Genomic DNA, 15,174 nt, shown 5'->3' on the forward strand with positions numbered 1-15,174 from the left:
ATTCCATAGTAACCCAAGTGTGTGCTTCTAACAACATGGACCCAGATGCTTTCTCGGCGAGTTTGTTCAAGTGGGACCCAAGAGGTGCAATGCCACCACCAAGCCGGTTATTAGAACCGGTGGCGCCACCACAACCTCCTCCACCTCTACCACCACCACCACCTCAGCCGCTCCCAACATCATCCTACTCCATACGGAGTACGAGGGAGCTAGGAGGACTAGAGGAGTTGTTTCAAGCGTACGGCATACGCTACTACACCGCCGCTAAGATAGCGGAGTTAGGGTTCACTGTGAACACGTTATTGGACATGAAAGATGAAGAACTTGATGATATGATGAATAGCCTCTCGCAGATATTTAGGTGGGACCTACTCGTCGGAGAGAGGTACGGTATCAAAGCGGCGATTAGAGCTGAATGGCGGAGGCTGGAGGAGGAGGAAGCACGGCGCCGCGGACACATTTTGTCCGACGGTGGAACTAATGTCCTTGACGCTCTATCACAAGAAGGTACCAAAATTTCAACTTCTCAATTATTTGCACTGAATTGCTAATAGTATGTGCTATTTTGTTGATATCATGCGTCAGCCCAATAATTTTCTTTCATGCACTGTTATATTGATTTTTAAATTTTCCTGCTTGCATGCAATTTATTGTTTTTTCAAATTTAATTTTCTCAAAAATCTTATAGTAAAGATTATCTTAGTATCACTCACTTTTATAATTCACTTTCATACTCCTCCGAAATCATTGCACATAAAATGAGAGAGATCGATCAAGTAAATTAGTAAATGAGAGAGATTCATGTGATATGATGAATTAGTGACAATTTTTTATTATACGTTTAAAATGAGCTTATACGTATTGTGAAAATGGTAAAGTAGGATTATCGGAGGAACCAGTGCAGCAGCAGCACGAGAGAGAAGCGGCAGGAAGTGGTGGGGGAGGTACATGGGAAGTGGCGGCCGGTGGTGGTGGGAGGATGAAACAAAGGAGGAGGAAGAAGGCGGGGAGGGAGAGAAGAGGGGAAGAGGATGATGAAACGGAGGAATTAGGAGAAGAAGATGAAGAAAATATGAACGGTGGAGGTGGAGGTGGAGGAATAAGCGAGAGACAAAGGGAGCATCCGTTTATCGTGACGGAGCCTGGTGAAGTGGCACGTGGCAAAAAGAACGGCTTGGATTACTTGTTCCATCTCTACGAACAATGCCGTGATTTCTTGATCCAAGTTCAGACTATTGCGAAGGAACGAGGTGAAAAATGCCCTACCAAGGTCACCTTCCTTTGCTCTCTTTCTCATTTTTTTTAAATTATAAATCTGAAATACGAAATAATAGTCGAGCTCTATTATGAATAGTAGTGGGAAAGGTCGTGTATAAAAATAAATGTGGTATCAGAGGACCTCGTTAATTGGGTCTAAGAGTAACCATTAGCTGTCCACAAAGTAAACTCGACAGCTAAGTTACGGACTGATGGGCTCAACCATAAAGCTTGAATTTCAGCTCTTGCCCCATTACTCCATTTGTACTTCCACTCAAGTACCTCCACCTGTAACCTTGTCCTTACCATATCCATAGTCTACACATTGACCATCTCGTATTGATGAAAGGTAGCATGTATCTAAAAAAAAAATAGTTAGGTAGACGTAATTTAAGACAATTACAGAATATTGGATGGTTGATTCACGAGTGTGTTGAATATGTAGGTGACGAATCAGGTGTTCAGGTATGCGAAGAAGGCAGGGGCAAGCTACATAAACAAGCCCAAAATGAGACATTATGTGCATTGCTATGCACTTCATTGCCTTGATGAGGATGCTTCCAATGCTCTGAGAAGAGCTTTCAAGGAGCGAGGAGAGAATGTTGGGGCATGGAGACAGGCGTGCTACAAGCCATTGGTGGCTATAGCGGCTCGACAAGGCTGGGATATCGATGCAATCTTCAATGCACACCCTCGACTAGCCATTTGGTATGTCCCCACCAAGCTCCGACAGCTGTGTCATTCTGAAAGAAGCAACGCGGCTACAGCTGCTTCTAGCTCCGTCTCCGGTGGTGTTGCTGATCACCTGCCACATTTCTAATTGTGCTTCTGATGATGACTGCAGTTAACAAAGTATATCTACTGTGTTAAATCTCTCTGACTTCCCTACTTTTTTCTACTCTTGATGTAATCTTTCGGCTTAAAGATCAAAATTTTCTGCATAACACGGAGGTCCCTCATTTCCCTTCTGCAAATTCTGTAACTGCTTAAAGTTTAAGATCTCTAACAGATAATGGTTCAACATAATGGACAAAAACAACAGAATAGATCTCTCATTGCACAAGTATTTACTGTCACTTTGATGTACGATCATCGAACAAATTGTCGATGTGTAACAAAGCCAATGCGCTAATAAACATTCTCAATTCAAGGGATCAAGAAGAATGAGTAGGGTATTTCCATAACACATCACCCCAGGTGCTCTGCCCATCAGTTACCTCCTTAATAACAGATGCTACTTCATCAACATTCACACGAATCTGCTGCTTGCTGTCTCTTTCACGGATCGTCACAGAGGATGCTGAATCCACTGTAATGGCAAAGGGAACTCCAAGTTCATCTGTTCTTGCATACCTTTTCCCTATTGACGTACCTATAGCACAAAATCACATGGTCAGTGAAGAATTATATAGTCAACCCAACTTGTTTTCCCTATTGTTTAGCAGTTCATCAACCTAAAAGTATATAAACATATTTTAGTGCTACAATAAAACCAGGTTATCATAATCTGATACTGCTTTTGCTGACATCTCATGTATTAGTCAATATAACTTCCTTGGTAAATAAGGGAAACTTTAGCATATATATGAGTATTGTATAATAACAGTCTCCGGTGCACACATCTTCAGATATGACCAGATTTATATATCACAAGGAGATCAGCAACATAATGGATAGCGCACAAGGATAAATTGGAGTCCCATTGTACAGTAAGTCAAAAGAAGAAGTCAAACTCAAATTTCTGCATTTAGACAATGCAAACACAGAAGTTCTTTGGCGTGTAAGCACCAACTTTAGCCAGACTTTGAAGTTACTACCTATCCTACTTAGAGGGTCAGCAAACAAAGTTGATAGACGGAAAATATTGGCCTGGACAGGTGGACATTAATGAACATCAGACAATACATTATGTCAATTACTCAATGTGAATCTAAATATTGTTTCAAATTTTATTTAGTAAACTTACAAATTTCCCGGTGATTGTAGTTCTCCCTTTAATTATACTAGTAGTGTTCCGGCCAGCTTTGTACACCTAGACTTTTGCACCAGTTACCAGCTGGAATGAACATCATAAAGACTAGTTTGAATACCACTAGAGGCAAAAGAAAGTAAGGTTATTTCTTCCCTTTTGCCTAAGCATTAGTGAACAGAGTTGGATAACACTATTAGGTGCAATTCCCAGTGAGTATCAATCCAATATTGCAACCAATGTTGGAATTTGCTTAAAACTATCTTAGATCAAAAACAACGTAGAAAACATATCTTAATAAGAGTCTAAAGTAATGTCCACATATTGATTTCTTATCACTGTCCTAAGTGAAAAGGACAAACAAATAATTCGTAAGCAACTGATAGCTCAATTTAGTCATTCTCAGAAATGGCAAAATGAGTATACAGGTGACATGTAAATGAACGGGTGGAGAGTAAATCTCCAACACCCTAGATTCAGATAGCTTTTCATGGAAAATCAAATAGAAAATCAGTGATGGATTTTGAAAGTATCATTCATATCAATTGAAAGAATAGAAACTCATTATACTTGTCAAAGGAAAGAAAACTGACACTCCCAAATCCGAAGTTGCTACAGCTTAGTGCTTAAAATAAATTTCGAGGACAACAAGGATACCTGTTATGTCAATCTTATACGAGATCCCATAAACAGTCAGTGACCTAGCAATTTGTCTAGCAACTTCCTCATATTGTTGATTCTGAACCAATGGAAACACCGTGCATTTGATAGGAGCTACGAGAGGAGGGAAACTGAAAAAGTTCATTTGTTCATCACCATCTCTGCTAGGTCTGGTGTTGAAAGAATGCTCATAGAGGCAGTATATTATCCTCCCAATACCAAAAGATGGTTCAATGACTGATGGAGTAAAAACCCTCTGGTGCTCCTTCTTTATTTCCTTGGAGATGGACACCATATTCTTCTTTATAGTGACAACCTTGTCGAGCGTGCAAACATTAAATGCGGCCTCCCCCTTAGACTCCAATGTTTCTTTCATTTCCATTGCTTCTTTTTCACCCATAGCCTGCAACAGAAAAAAATAATTACACTTAATAATTAACCCTCACATGAAAGGCGTAAACGAGTAAACTAATGCAATACTATCAGGTACCTCCAGTGCTTCAACCACCATTTTTTGGTTACCCTTAAAAGCAAGACCCAGCTCCTTTTTGGCTGGAACTATAATAAGCTTCTGAAAATAGAGATAACAAATTAAGCTAGTAAGCATGTTCATGTATTTTATTCAGGATTAGATTATCTTGTTCAGGGGTTGAGAGAAAGAGAAACACCTCTACTTCCCTGGGCTCTGGAAACTTTTCATGGGCCACAAGAGGCACACCACTTTTATCCTGCAATAGGTACTCAGTTCAGTATAGAATTGTTTAAAACAAATAACAACATACCCGGTCTATTCCCACTAAGTGCGGAAGGGTCGAGTGTACGCAGACCTTACCTCTACCTCAAGTAGAGAGGCTGTTTCCAAAAAAAATACCCAGTATATAATTGTTTACTCAGAAAAAATACATTCATTTGCATGAAAACCTAGGCGAACCGTAAGTTTTCGGATAGATCCCAAAAAGAAGAGAACAGTGAACTTGAAAATTCAAACGCCAAGCAACTGATGAAGCACCACAAGAGAAGACTGGGAAGGGGGCTTTAAGAATAGAAAGAACTAACAGAATGTGCCTATTTTATGTTAAACCTTACCGTGTGAGCGCGCAAGTCATAGGCAGATCTATCAGCTATACCAACACATTCAATCCATCCATAGGAACATTCAATTTCAGCATCCCAACAGTCTGCCGCATAATGTGCCATTTCGTTTGCAAGATGTTGTCGAAACCGTAACCGATCTTTGTCAATACCAAGATGAGTAAGAAATAGATATACTCTTCCTATAAAATATCCAAGAGTTTCATTGTTGACAACTCCCTACAGCAGTAACAGTGTGATGAGTCATTTTTCAAATAGATAATGAAAATCAGAGAGATCATCCAGGAGAGAGGAAGAAACGAAGGAGAAGTTAATTGTTGACATTAGCTAACCTGGGCGACTGCCTCACCAATATTTATTCTCCTTGCTGATCTTCCAGCCACCTGATCTTCCCTTGGGAACATCAAGAACTCCAAATTTGCAACATCAGGAAATTTTGGATGAGACTTATCCTCCGGGTCCACAAAGTGCTCAATCTCAGCCAGTGTAAATTCACGGACTCTCAGGAGGCCTTGACGTGGTGAAATCTGCATATCTTGTCATCTTAAATTATTTACAAAAATGCAAACATGGTCCTTCTATGAGCTAGATAGAGATGTAAAATAAATCAAGAAAGCTTCATTAACAAATAGATCAAATAAAAATTAACCAAAAAAGGGGGGAAAAGGTTTGGGTAAAATATTAAAGCATATTTGCCTAACATTTCTACACAGAATGTATTAGCATAATGCTATTAGTTGCACACTTGAACCATCACTCATGTCTTCTTCGCCATACCCAAGGCAGCAGATTAAGATAGAACAGTCTACATATTCTGATCATCAGCAATGTGGAGAAACTTTAGTGCCCAGACAACTACTTATTCACCCTTCATAAGTCCTCAAATTACACTTTTGCCAGATAGATAGTAGAAAAATACAAATATGATCAGGATAGACGTCAGAAAAACATAGCCAACAGTAAGATATGGATATTTAACCTCATTTCTAAAAGCTTGACCAATCTGTGCAGCCGCAAAAGGAAGCTTATTTCCATTGTAATAGTACAAGTCCTTGAAGTTGACGAAAATGCCTTGAGCAGTCTCTGGACGCATGTAACTGCATGCAAATGAAGACAGACAGGATATTCAAAAAAATATCTCTATCAAACTAAGGCAATGGTGTAGCACATCTCTAAATGATATTCTTACCCAGGACTCACGCCGGATGGCCCAATTGAGGTTTGGAACATGAGGTTGAAAGGATAAGGGGCAGAAAGAGGGTTCTTGGTATCAGGAGCAGTAATGCCATATTCCTTAATCTTAGCACCAAGCTCTTCAGAAGAAAGATCATCCAAAACAGCAAGCACATGCCTGAATTCCGCAGCCTTTTCAGCAGGAAGATTAGGATCTCTCTCAAGCTTGTCTTTGCAAAAGTCCTTGAGCAGATGATCAGCACGATAACAAGTGCCGGTCTTTTCGTCTTTCACCATAAGATCAGTGAACTTATCCACATGACCCGACGCCTTCAACACAGCCTCAGGTGTAACACATGGGCAATCAACCTCTAACATGTTCTCCTCAAGAACAAAATGCTGAATTACAAAAGCACAAGACACCAATTGAAGTTATCTTCACACACATCATATAAACATGGCAGAATCCATCTTGTCTAAAGAAAGAAAAAACATAATACAACATTCTCCATACCAACCCATGATCATGAACCTATCTAATTAAACCCATACCATTATGTAACATTTGGTAGCTAGTTAGAATTACGCACGTATTGGTTATTCTATCTTCTACCCCACCATAAGATAATACACCAATTACCTCCTAACTTATACAAGTAGTCACGCGGGTTTCTAAATTGCAAACCAACAGTGGTATTAATTGTGTAAGTGAACATTTTACTTGATAACATGGCTATCAAATGAAGTTGCTTCTTCAGTAGCTACCAAACAAACCCTACCATCTGAGCAACAACCCCTTCTTGTCTCCAACTACAAACGACCCTAATTGAGTAAATAGCATATATATAACAAGAAAACAAGAAAAAGGGGAAACCTGGCGCCAGAAGGCGAGGACATTGGATTTAACGGCACATCCAGGAGGGCCATAGTCATAAAGGCCAGCAACCCCACGATAGATCTTGAAAGAGGGTATGTAAAAAAGACGGCGTTCAAGGGTATTCGTCACGGCTTGCCGGAAAGTTTCTCTGTTCTGAGCTTCTTGTGCAGGGTCCATTTTTTGACAAATTCACTCACAATTCAGATCGATTTATCCAATAATATCAAGATATTTTCGTCTCCACTACAGATATTTTAAGGTAATTCAATATTTCGGTCCCCCACACTATTTGCTGCTAAATCACGCTAGCTTCTTCTTCGCTAATTACTCTATCATTTGTATGTTTTCAAGAATTTGACTACACCCACAGTCTAAATTGTAGCACTGTTTAAACACACTAACAAATGCTTGCTCCCGATATTAAAATAGGACATTAAGGGATCGGTTTGGATCGCAGGTTATATTGCGTTTAATTACGGTACACTAAATTTTAGGAATAGCAAATATAAATATCACAATAGTTCTCATTTGTATAAATTATATAGGCATCTGATTCACACGCATCTCATTTGTATAAAGTTGCAGCGATTTGTATAAATCGAGCATCTATATCTATGAAAATTGTACTTGTATATGTATATACTCTTTGAGTTAGGCTATAGTGACGAGCAAGATAAAGATAGGTAGGAGAAAGGTGAGCGAGAGAGGTCAAAGAGTGGAGAAAGGTGAATTATACATATATATTGGTTAAATAATTATATATATGTAATTACTATGAATATGTATCAAAAATTGTGTTTGTATAGCTGCATAAAGTTTAAATTTGTATACAATTGAATTGAGTTAATATACAGTTGAATCGAGTTAAAGCATTCGTAGTTGTATATCAAATCTTTCTCGTTTTATACAAGCACAAATGTACGTTGTGTTTCTACAAAGAGAGAGTGGGGAGAGAGAGAAAGATAAAAGATAAATGAGTTGGGGAAGATTCATATTAGTATAATTATAAGTGTATAGGATGAAGAGATATGTATTTGTATTTGTATATACAATCTCTTATACAAATACAAACACAATTATGTACATTTATGTTTGTATAAAAGTGAGAGAGGTGAGGGAGAGAATTGACGGTGGTGAATGAGTTTCAGGGGAAAGAGGCGAGAATGACAACGTGTTTGCTACGAATTAGAATTAAATAAAACGATAGCTGTAGCATTTATTATAAATTAATAGTTTGTTATGGTACAATTTTTCCAAATTTATATTACCAATTAAACATTATTCGTTTTGTCCGCTTTATTATTTTGGAAAGTTTAACCATACTTGTTCAAATTTATAAAATTAATGAATAATTTATCATGTAATTTCTATTTTACTCTTTCAATTAAATATTACTAGTATTTAATTTTTAAATTTAAATAACTTATATTTAATGAGTGTGATTTGACAAAATAAATGACTTATATTTAATGAGTGTAATTTGACAAAATTATCTCTATTATTTACCGCTTCTTAATCCATGTATCACATTAATAATGAAACATTGTTAGTGGACAAAAAATGTACTAATATAACTAACATAAGTATAAGTTCAAATTTAATTCCAGATATCTAAACTTATTTCATGCAATTTGAATTATTTTATCTAGCCTTATAATTATGATACATTAGTTCAAAAATATATAATTCCAAAGCTATAATTTTGAAATAATTTATTTTCGCTTAGAGCAATAATTTTAGAATAATTTGATTCTCATAGAGAACAATCCATATTTGAATTGAACATATTTACCATCAGAAAATAAAATAATTATGATGATTTATTTTAATACATAAAACTTATCGTTATTCAGAAATTATGAACACAAAATTTATAAAAATGTTAAAAGTAATTTAACACATATAAAATATTTTAAGAAAAATTATAACAATAGACAATGATAGATATATTTGAGATTTGTTAGATGATGCTGATGGTGTGGGACAATAATTAGTGGTAATGGTGGGCGATAATTATATTTAAATGTGAAATTATATTTAAAGTTTTACAGATAATTTTCATTTGTATTTGCTTTCCATGCAAAAAAAAAAAAAAGTTGGTGCATTTGATAAATAGTAAAGTATTGCTCAAGTTGTATCTAATAAAACTCAAATATTACTTTTTTGTTCTTTTGGGGTTGTAAAAGTAGATGATATTCAAGGTAGAAAGGGAGGATAAATTATATTTTCTTCGTTTAAATAATAGTTGTTCATTATATTATTTTCGGAATATTTAATATATTTGTTTATTTATGAGATTAATGAATGATTTTACACTTAGTTCCTGATTTACTTTTATAGTTAATTATAGTCATTTTTTTTTTACATTTTTCAAGACATTATATTTATTATATTCAAAGAATAATATAATAAAATTACACTTCTATTTATATATTCTTTAAAAGTGTCAATAGTATATGAGTATTGTTAATAGTTGAAATAGTTTATGATAAATAGTTTATTGATAGTTCTAATAAAAAACTTGCTAATTTAAAATTGAAACTCGTGAAAAGGAATCTTTCAAGTATATTTTTTTACCATTTACTTTATTCAAATTAAATTGATACATACAACTTAGCTTCAAAGTATAGTGAAAATGATTTTTGGAAACGAAATGTGTTGTGCAACGCGATGAACAAGATAATTTTATTGAATATTTCATTTTTCAATATCTTTTTAAACCGTGATATCCAAATTAACATGTGTATAATTTGACTAATTTCACGAAATAGTAGTTACCTCCAACCTTCACATGTTGGAACTTGACATGCAACATACTCTAAAGTTGTTCAACGGTAACAATTTATTTATTTATTTTCCTTTAAAGAAAGGTTTAATAGGCAATACACATCATCTACAATGCATTCACATAGTAAATCCAAATATTATAACAATACACGTCATATACAACATATTTAGATAGTTTTATCAAAAGATATGAAATTTTAGTGTAATATTTTAAAATTAATAAGGGTGGTTTAGTAAAGTGACGCTTTGTTCGAGCCTATAAAAATCATCTTCATCAAAAACTTTAGCAGGCGCTTCTAACCTATTTCTATATATTGGTCTCTTCGATCGTCGTGGCCGCAACAAAACCTCTATATGATTTTTTTTTTTTGTACACTCCCACTCCATGCCCACAAAGAACATATAAAGTATAATTATTATTTTTTGTCCTTTGAAGATCGTTTTTCGATTTTGACAATATGTTATGTATTATTCAAGCATTTAAGAATATCATCTGAGATCTAATTCTGGTAATTATTTTTTTATTTTAAGGTTTGGATCTAAAAATTTATGTTAATAAGTTTCAAATCTAATATCGTATAAATATCAATTTTCTTTGTTTGTCTCTGCTTTTAATTCAAGTCGTTTGATCGAAATTTTAATTCTTTTTTCTTGATTTTTCAATTTAAGGTTCCAAGCTAGAAATGTAATTGGTCAAGTATAAAAAATGTCGTCGTAAAAGGTTAGTGTTCTCAGTATCTAACTCTTTATTAAAAAGCTAGTCATTAATCTTTCTTTAAAGTTATTTCTCTTTATGAACTATGGATTCGAGAACGCTATTTAAGAATATTTCATATTTTATATGTGTCAAATCAAAATGTTATACTTTAATAATTAATCCTATAACAAAATCAACTTTCATTCTTAAATTATGTTTTTATCAGTAACACAATTCAAATTAGTGACATTTCCTAAAGATTCTGACTATTATTTATCCTAATAAAATAAAATTAATAAAATTGTACTTTTGAAACAAAAAAAAAAGTGAATTACATTAAATTAATTATAATTTAATTCTCCATTATTTCTTTTTAGGATTTTTCATTGAATAGAAAAGGACATATTAACACTATAAAAATATAAATTTAAGATGAATATTTTTCTCTATGGAATTTCTATATATCAAGTTGGATAGAATTTCGTTGAAAAAGATATATTCCCCATCTAATTTGATGGTGCATTGTATTACCCTTAACAACATAATTTTAATTGAATATTTTTGTTCGAGACTGGCTCAAATGTTTTTATATTTAAATAGATGAATAATTAATCAACTGATTATTCTTCATTTGTTTGTTTGTTGTCTTTTATATTCCTTTTAATGCATTTATCATTATATATATAACTGCATTTACAAAGTGTTAAACCTTAATGGTTATCATGGAGAACTAGAATTATGAATCCAGAAATATATAATATTATAGCATTATGATATAATTTCTTAATTGTTTTTTTTCTTAGAGATTTTCGTAAGTTTTTTTTTTTTTGACGTATTCGAATAACTGATTATGATTTTGATAATTAGTGAAATATTATTTTATATGTGTGAGTGTGTGTGACAAACTTGGGTGAATATAATACATTTTGTTTTAAGCCTTGTTTGATAAGATACAAAACAAAAGACGTCAATTAAAATAAAAATAGATAATATTCATTAGCAATTAATTAATTTACTTTTAACCACACTAACTATTATTGTTTTTTAATTTTGTGTTTCTTACATTCTTATTTACTTTTAGCTATGTAGTTAAATGTTATATCAAAACAAAAGCCATCTAATAATATAAGTTAACAAATGTGAACTTGAAACCTTTAAAATATTGTTAAAATACTTCTCAAACTTCCTTTTCTTTTATGATAAATCTAATTAAGGTGGTTAATTACATTTTGAAAAATTATTTAGTATTTAACTATCTTTAATTTTTTTTAATCCAAAAATAAATTGTTGAGAAAGCAAGCAAATTATGAAAACACAATATCTATTACTTACATGGTAGAAATTTGGTATGGGGAAAAATTTATTCACATATTGATTAATAACTTTTTAAAAAAAAAAAAGATTTTCGTTGTTTATGAAACTTTAGGAAGATGTAGTTGTAATTTAAATGTTATAGACTCAACATTTTAAATGTTTTTAGCATTAATCGGATCCTATTTATTAAATATTTTAACTTATCAAGCATGTCGACTTGCATTATTGTGGGTTCAGTTAATGGTCTATTGTGTCTCGTAATATTCGTAATTTTGATCGTATCATTTATAAATGAATTAGTCAAATATATAATACGATCAAAATGACTCATATAGTTAGACACAAAAGTTTGTTACATGAACCCAATTCAATATGTTTGAGAAGTTAAATGATACTTTTTCATATAGACTCATAGCAAAACGCTTTGTGATCCAGCAAAATGAAATTTTTTTTTGTTCAGACTTATTTTTGATGGACATGTAGAAAATGTAATTTCCACGTGTTCCAATTGAGGTCTCATAATACTTCTTGATAAAATCTTAATCTTTTTTTTTTAATCACGATACAAAAATTTATATATAACGAAGAACTTAATTGGTACTCTAGCAAGGAGAAGCAAAAGAATTTGAAAATATGCCTTCAAAGAATAAAAATAATTAAAATATGTCATAAGAATTTGAACTTTCATTGAAGAAATATATTGATATTATAATAAATATAAATAAGAATCAATAACTTTAGGATATAATAGTTTAGCGCTAAAAACATAAAAGATATCAAATTCATAACATTTAAATTTTGAATATATCTATATAGCTTATGTTATGACAAAGAAAAACTTGTAAGGTTTGACATTCATCAATCAATAAGTAAATAATTTTTTTGTTATCAAAATTTTAGCATAAGCAATTGGTATTGTGTTTTTAAGATTCATTATTCCCTTTTTGATTTACTTTTGGATAAAATGTTTAGGTCAATTGTCATTTTAAATTCGATAATAATAAAATGCTAATAATTTTTAGAATGGCTATAAACTTTTCATGATTTTTTTAAAAAATATTTTCTAGAATTTGAAGTCCTCAAATTCTAATTTAATAAGTCAGTGAATCTGATTTTGATAAAGTATTAAATTACATAGCAGTTAAAAATATTCAGGAAGATAAGAAACGTAATATCAAAATTATTTTATTTTAATCAATTAATTAAAAGCTGGGGATGCAATTCAAATGGTAGAGCAACTAGCTTTGCATGGGGTTCAATCCATCACATCTCTGTATTCTCAAAAACAACAATATATTAAAGAGAAAATTATGCAGTTAAGCAGATTTATATTATTTAATTACTCATCATAATTATTGTTTGCTATAATTATCACTTGTGATTAACATTATACATTAATTATGTGGGATGACTTTAAGTTTGTATAATTAGTCACGTTTGTATATGTATACTTCCCCAAAATATATAAATACATATGTATTATATACAATTATCTAACCGATATACATACATAATTCATCACTCTCCCACTCTTTGCCCTCTCTTGCTCGCCGCTCTCCTCTCCCAATATCACTTGCCTCTCTCCTCTCTCCCCCAATCTCGTTTGCCATATATACAAGTGCACATGTATAATATACAATTATCTAACCGATATACATATACAATATCTCTCTCCCACTCTCCGCCCTCTCTCGCTAGTCTCTCTCCTAATCGCGCTCACCTCTCTCCTCCCTCTCTCAGTCTTGCTCACTTCTCTACTCCCTCTTCCAATCTCACTAGTCTCTCTCCCTCTCTCCCAGTATCGCTCGTCTCTCCCATTCTCGCTTGCCATTTATACAAATATATATGTACAATATACAATTATCTAACCAATACATATATAATTCACCTCTCTCTCACTCATTGCTCTCTCTCGCTCACCTCTCTCCTCTATCTCCCAGTCTCGCTCGCCTCTCTCCTCTCTATAACATGTAACTACGAATTGTAATTATCAAACTATAGTTATAAAAAAAATTAGGCTATTTATGAGGAAGTATATGTGAAAGTTCCCTTATGTTAAACCATAAGAAAAAAGTCACTATGATGAAACTAAACACGAGGTGAGGTCTCTAAAATTATCCCCAATATAATAAATAGTACAATATTGCTCTAGTTGGATGTAATAAAACTCAAATGTTACTTTTTTGCTATTTTGGGGTTGTAAAAGTAGATGATACTTTTTTTAGGTAGAAAGGGAGAATAACTAAAAGTCCATTTCTTCAACATTAGTTGTTTATTATACTAGTTTGAGATATTTAATAATATTTATTTATTTTATAATTAATGGATAATTTTACACTTAGTTCATGATTTATTCTTATTATTAATTATAGTTATATTTATTACTATAGTCAAAGGGTGATATGATAAAATTATTCTTCTATTTATAGTTTCTTAAAAGTGTGCAAAGTTAATAATGTACTATTGACTATATTTCAAATATTAAATTGATTAATACAATTTAGCTTCAAAGTATAGTCAAAAAGACTTTTAGAAAACGACACAAATTCGGATGGACATTCTTATTAAATGTTTCAATTTTTTCAAGATTTTTTTTTACCATGGTATTCAAATTAACATGTATATCTGACTAATTTCACGAGGTAGTGTAGTTACCTCCAGTGGCAGAGGGAGAATTTTCATCAAAGGGGTTAAAAAAATTAATCACGTAAACAATATCTATAAATAAACTGGTCGAATCATATATAAACGGGCATTTTAATTTTTTGGAACTAAACATCGTTTTCTGATTGCATTATTATTATTTTTCAAAAATAAAATAAAATGCTTAAGATATAAGTTGAAAAAAAACGCCTCTACTTGGATTTGAACACACAACCTTGTGAGCGATAGAGTGAATTCCTAAACCCCCAATACCACTAAGCTACGCCTTTGATGCATGTTCAAGTGGTTCAATAGTATATATATACAGATTATCTATTTATTTTCTGCTCGGTTGAACCCCCTTTGTTCAACGTAAAATTCGCCCTTGGTTACCTCCAACAATGTACAATGTTGGGATTTCACATGCAACATACTCTGAAATTAATTAACGATGACAAATTATTTATTTATTTTCCTTTAAAGAGAGGTTCAATAGGTAATATACGTCATCTATAACACATTCATATAGTACGCCCAAATATGATGACAATACACGTCATATACAACACATTTAGAGAATTTTATAAAAATATCTAAGGTTTTGGAGTAATATTTTAAATTTAACAAGGGTGATTTAGTAAATGTGATACATTGTTTGAGCCTATAAAAATGATCTTCATCGAAAACCCTAGCAGACACACCCAA

General features: G+C 32.7%; 2 protein-coding genes across 3 annotated transcripts; one reads left to right on the forward strand and one right to left on the reverse strand.

The window, feature by feature from the left end:
• Nucleotides 1–6: 6 nt before the first annotated feature.
• LOC107014473 (protein ALF) lies at nucleotides 7–2,201 on the forward strand. 2 transcript variants are annotated; one of them, XM_027915351.1, is made up of 3 exons: nucleotides 7–507; nucleotides 879–1,270; nucleotides 1,703–2,201. In XM_027915351.1, exons 1-3 carry the CDS (start codon nucleotides 36–38, stop codon nucleotides 2,075–2,077), a joined length of 1,239 nt encoding a protein of 412 aa, XP_027771152.1. In that variant the 5' UTR covers nucleotides 7–35; the 3' UTR covers nucleotides 2,078–2,201. The 2 variants fall into 2 exon arrangements, with proteins under 2 accessions (XP_027771152.1, XP_015069882.1); XM_015214396.2 differs by having other exon boundaries at nucleotides 882–1,270.
• Nucleotides 2,202–2,236: 35 nt separating this feature from the next.
• LOC107014472 (glycine--tRNA ligase, mitochondrial 1-like) lies at nucleotides 2,237–7,432 on the reverse strand. Its single transcript, XM_015214395.2, has 9 exons — nucleotides 7,026–7,432; nucleotides 6,168–6,550; nucleotides 5,958–6,075; nucleotides 5,311–5,505; nucleotides 4,973–5,197; nucleotides 4,555–4,614; nucleotides 4,377–4,457; nucleotides 3,884–4,289; nucleotides 2,237–2,629 (listed from the first exon to the last, which is right to left on the reverse strand). Exons 1-9 carry the CDS (start codon nucleotides 7,203–7,205, stop codon nucleotides 2,412–2,414), a joined length of 1,866 nt encoding a protein of 621 aa, XP_015069881.1. The 5' UTR covers nucleotides 7,206–7,432; the 3' UTR covers nucleotides 2,237–2,411.
• Nucleotides 7,433–15,174: the final 7,742 nt, after the last annotated feature.

This window comes from Solanum pennellii, chromosome 3 (genome assembly GCF_001406875.1).
Source record: "Solanum pennellii chromosome 3, SPENNV200".
In the NCBI taxonomy this organism is placed as follows: domain Eukaryota; kingdom Viridiplantae; phylum Streptophyta; class Magnoliopsida; order Solanales; family Solanaceae; genus Solanum; species Solanum pennellii.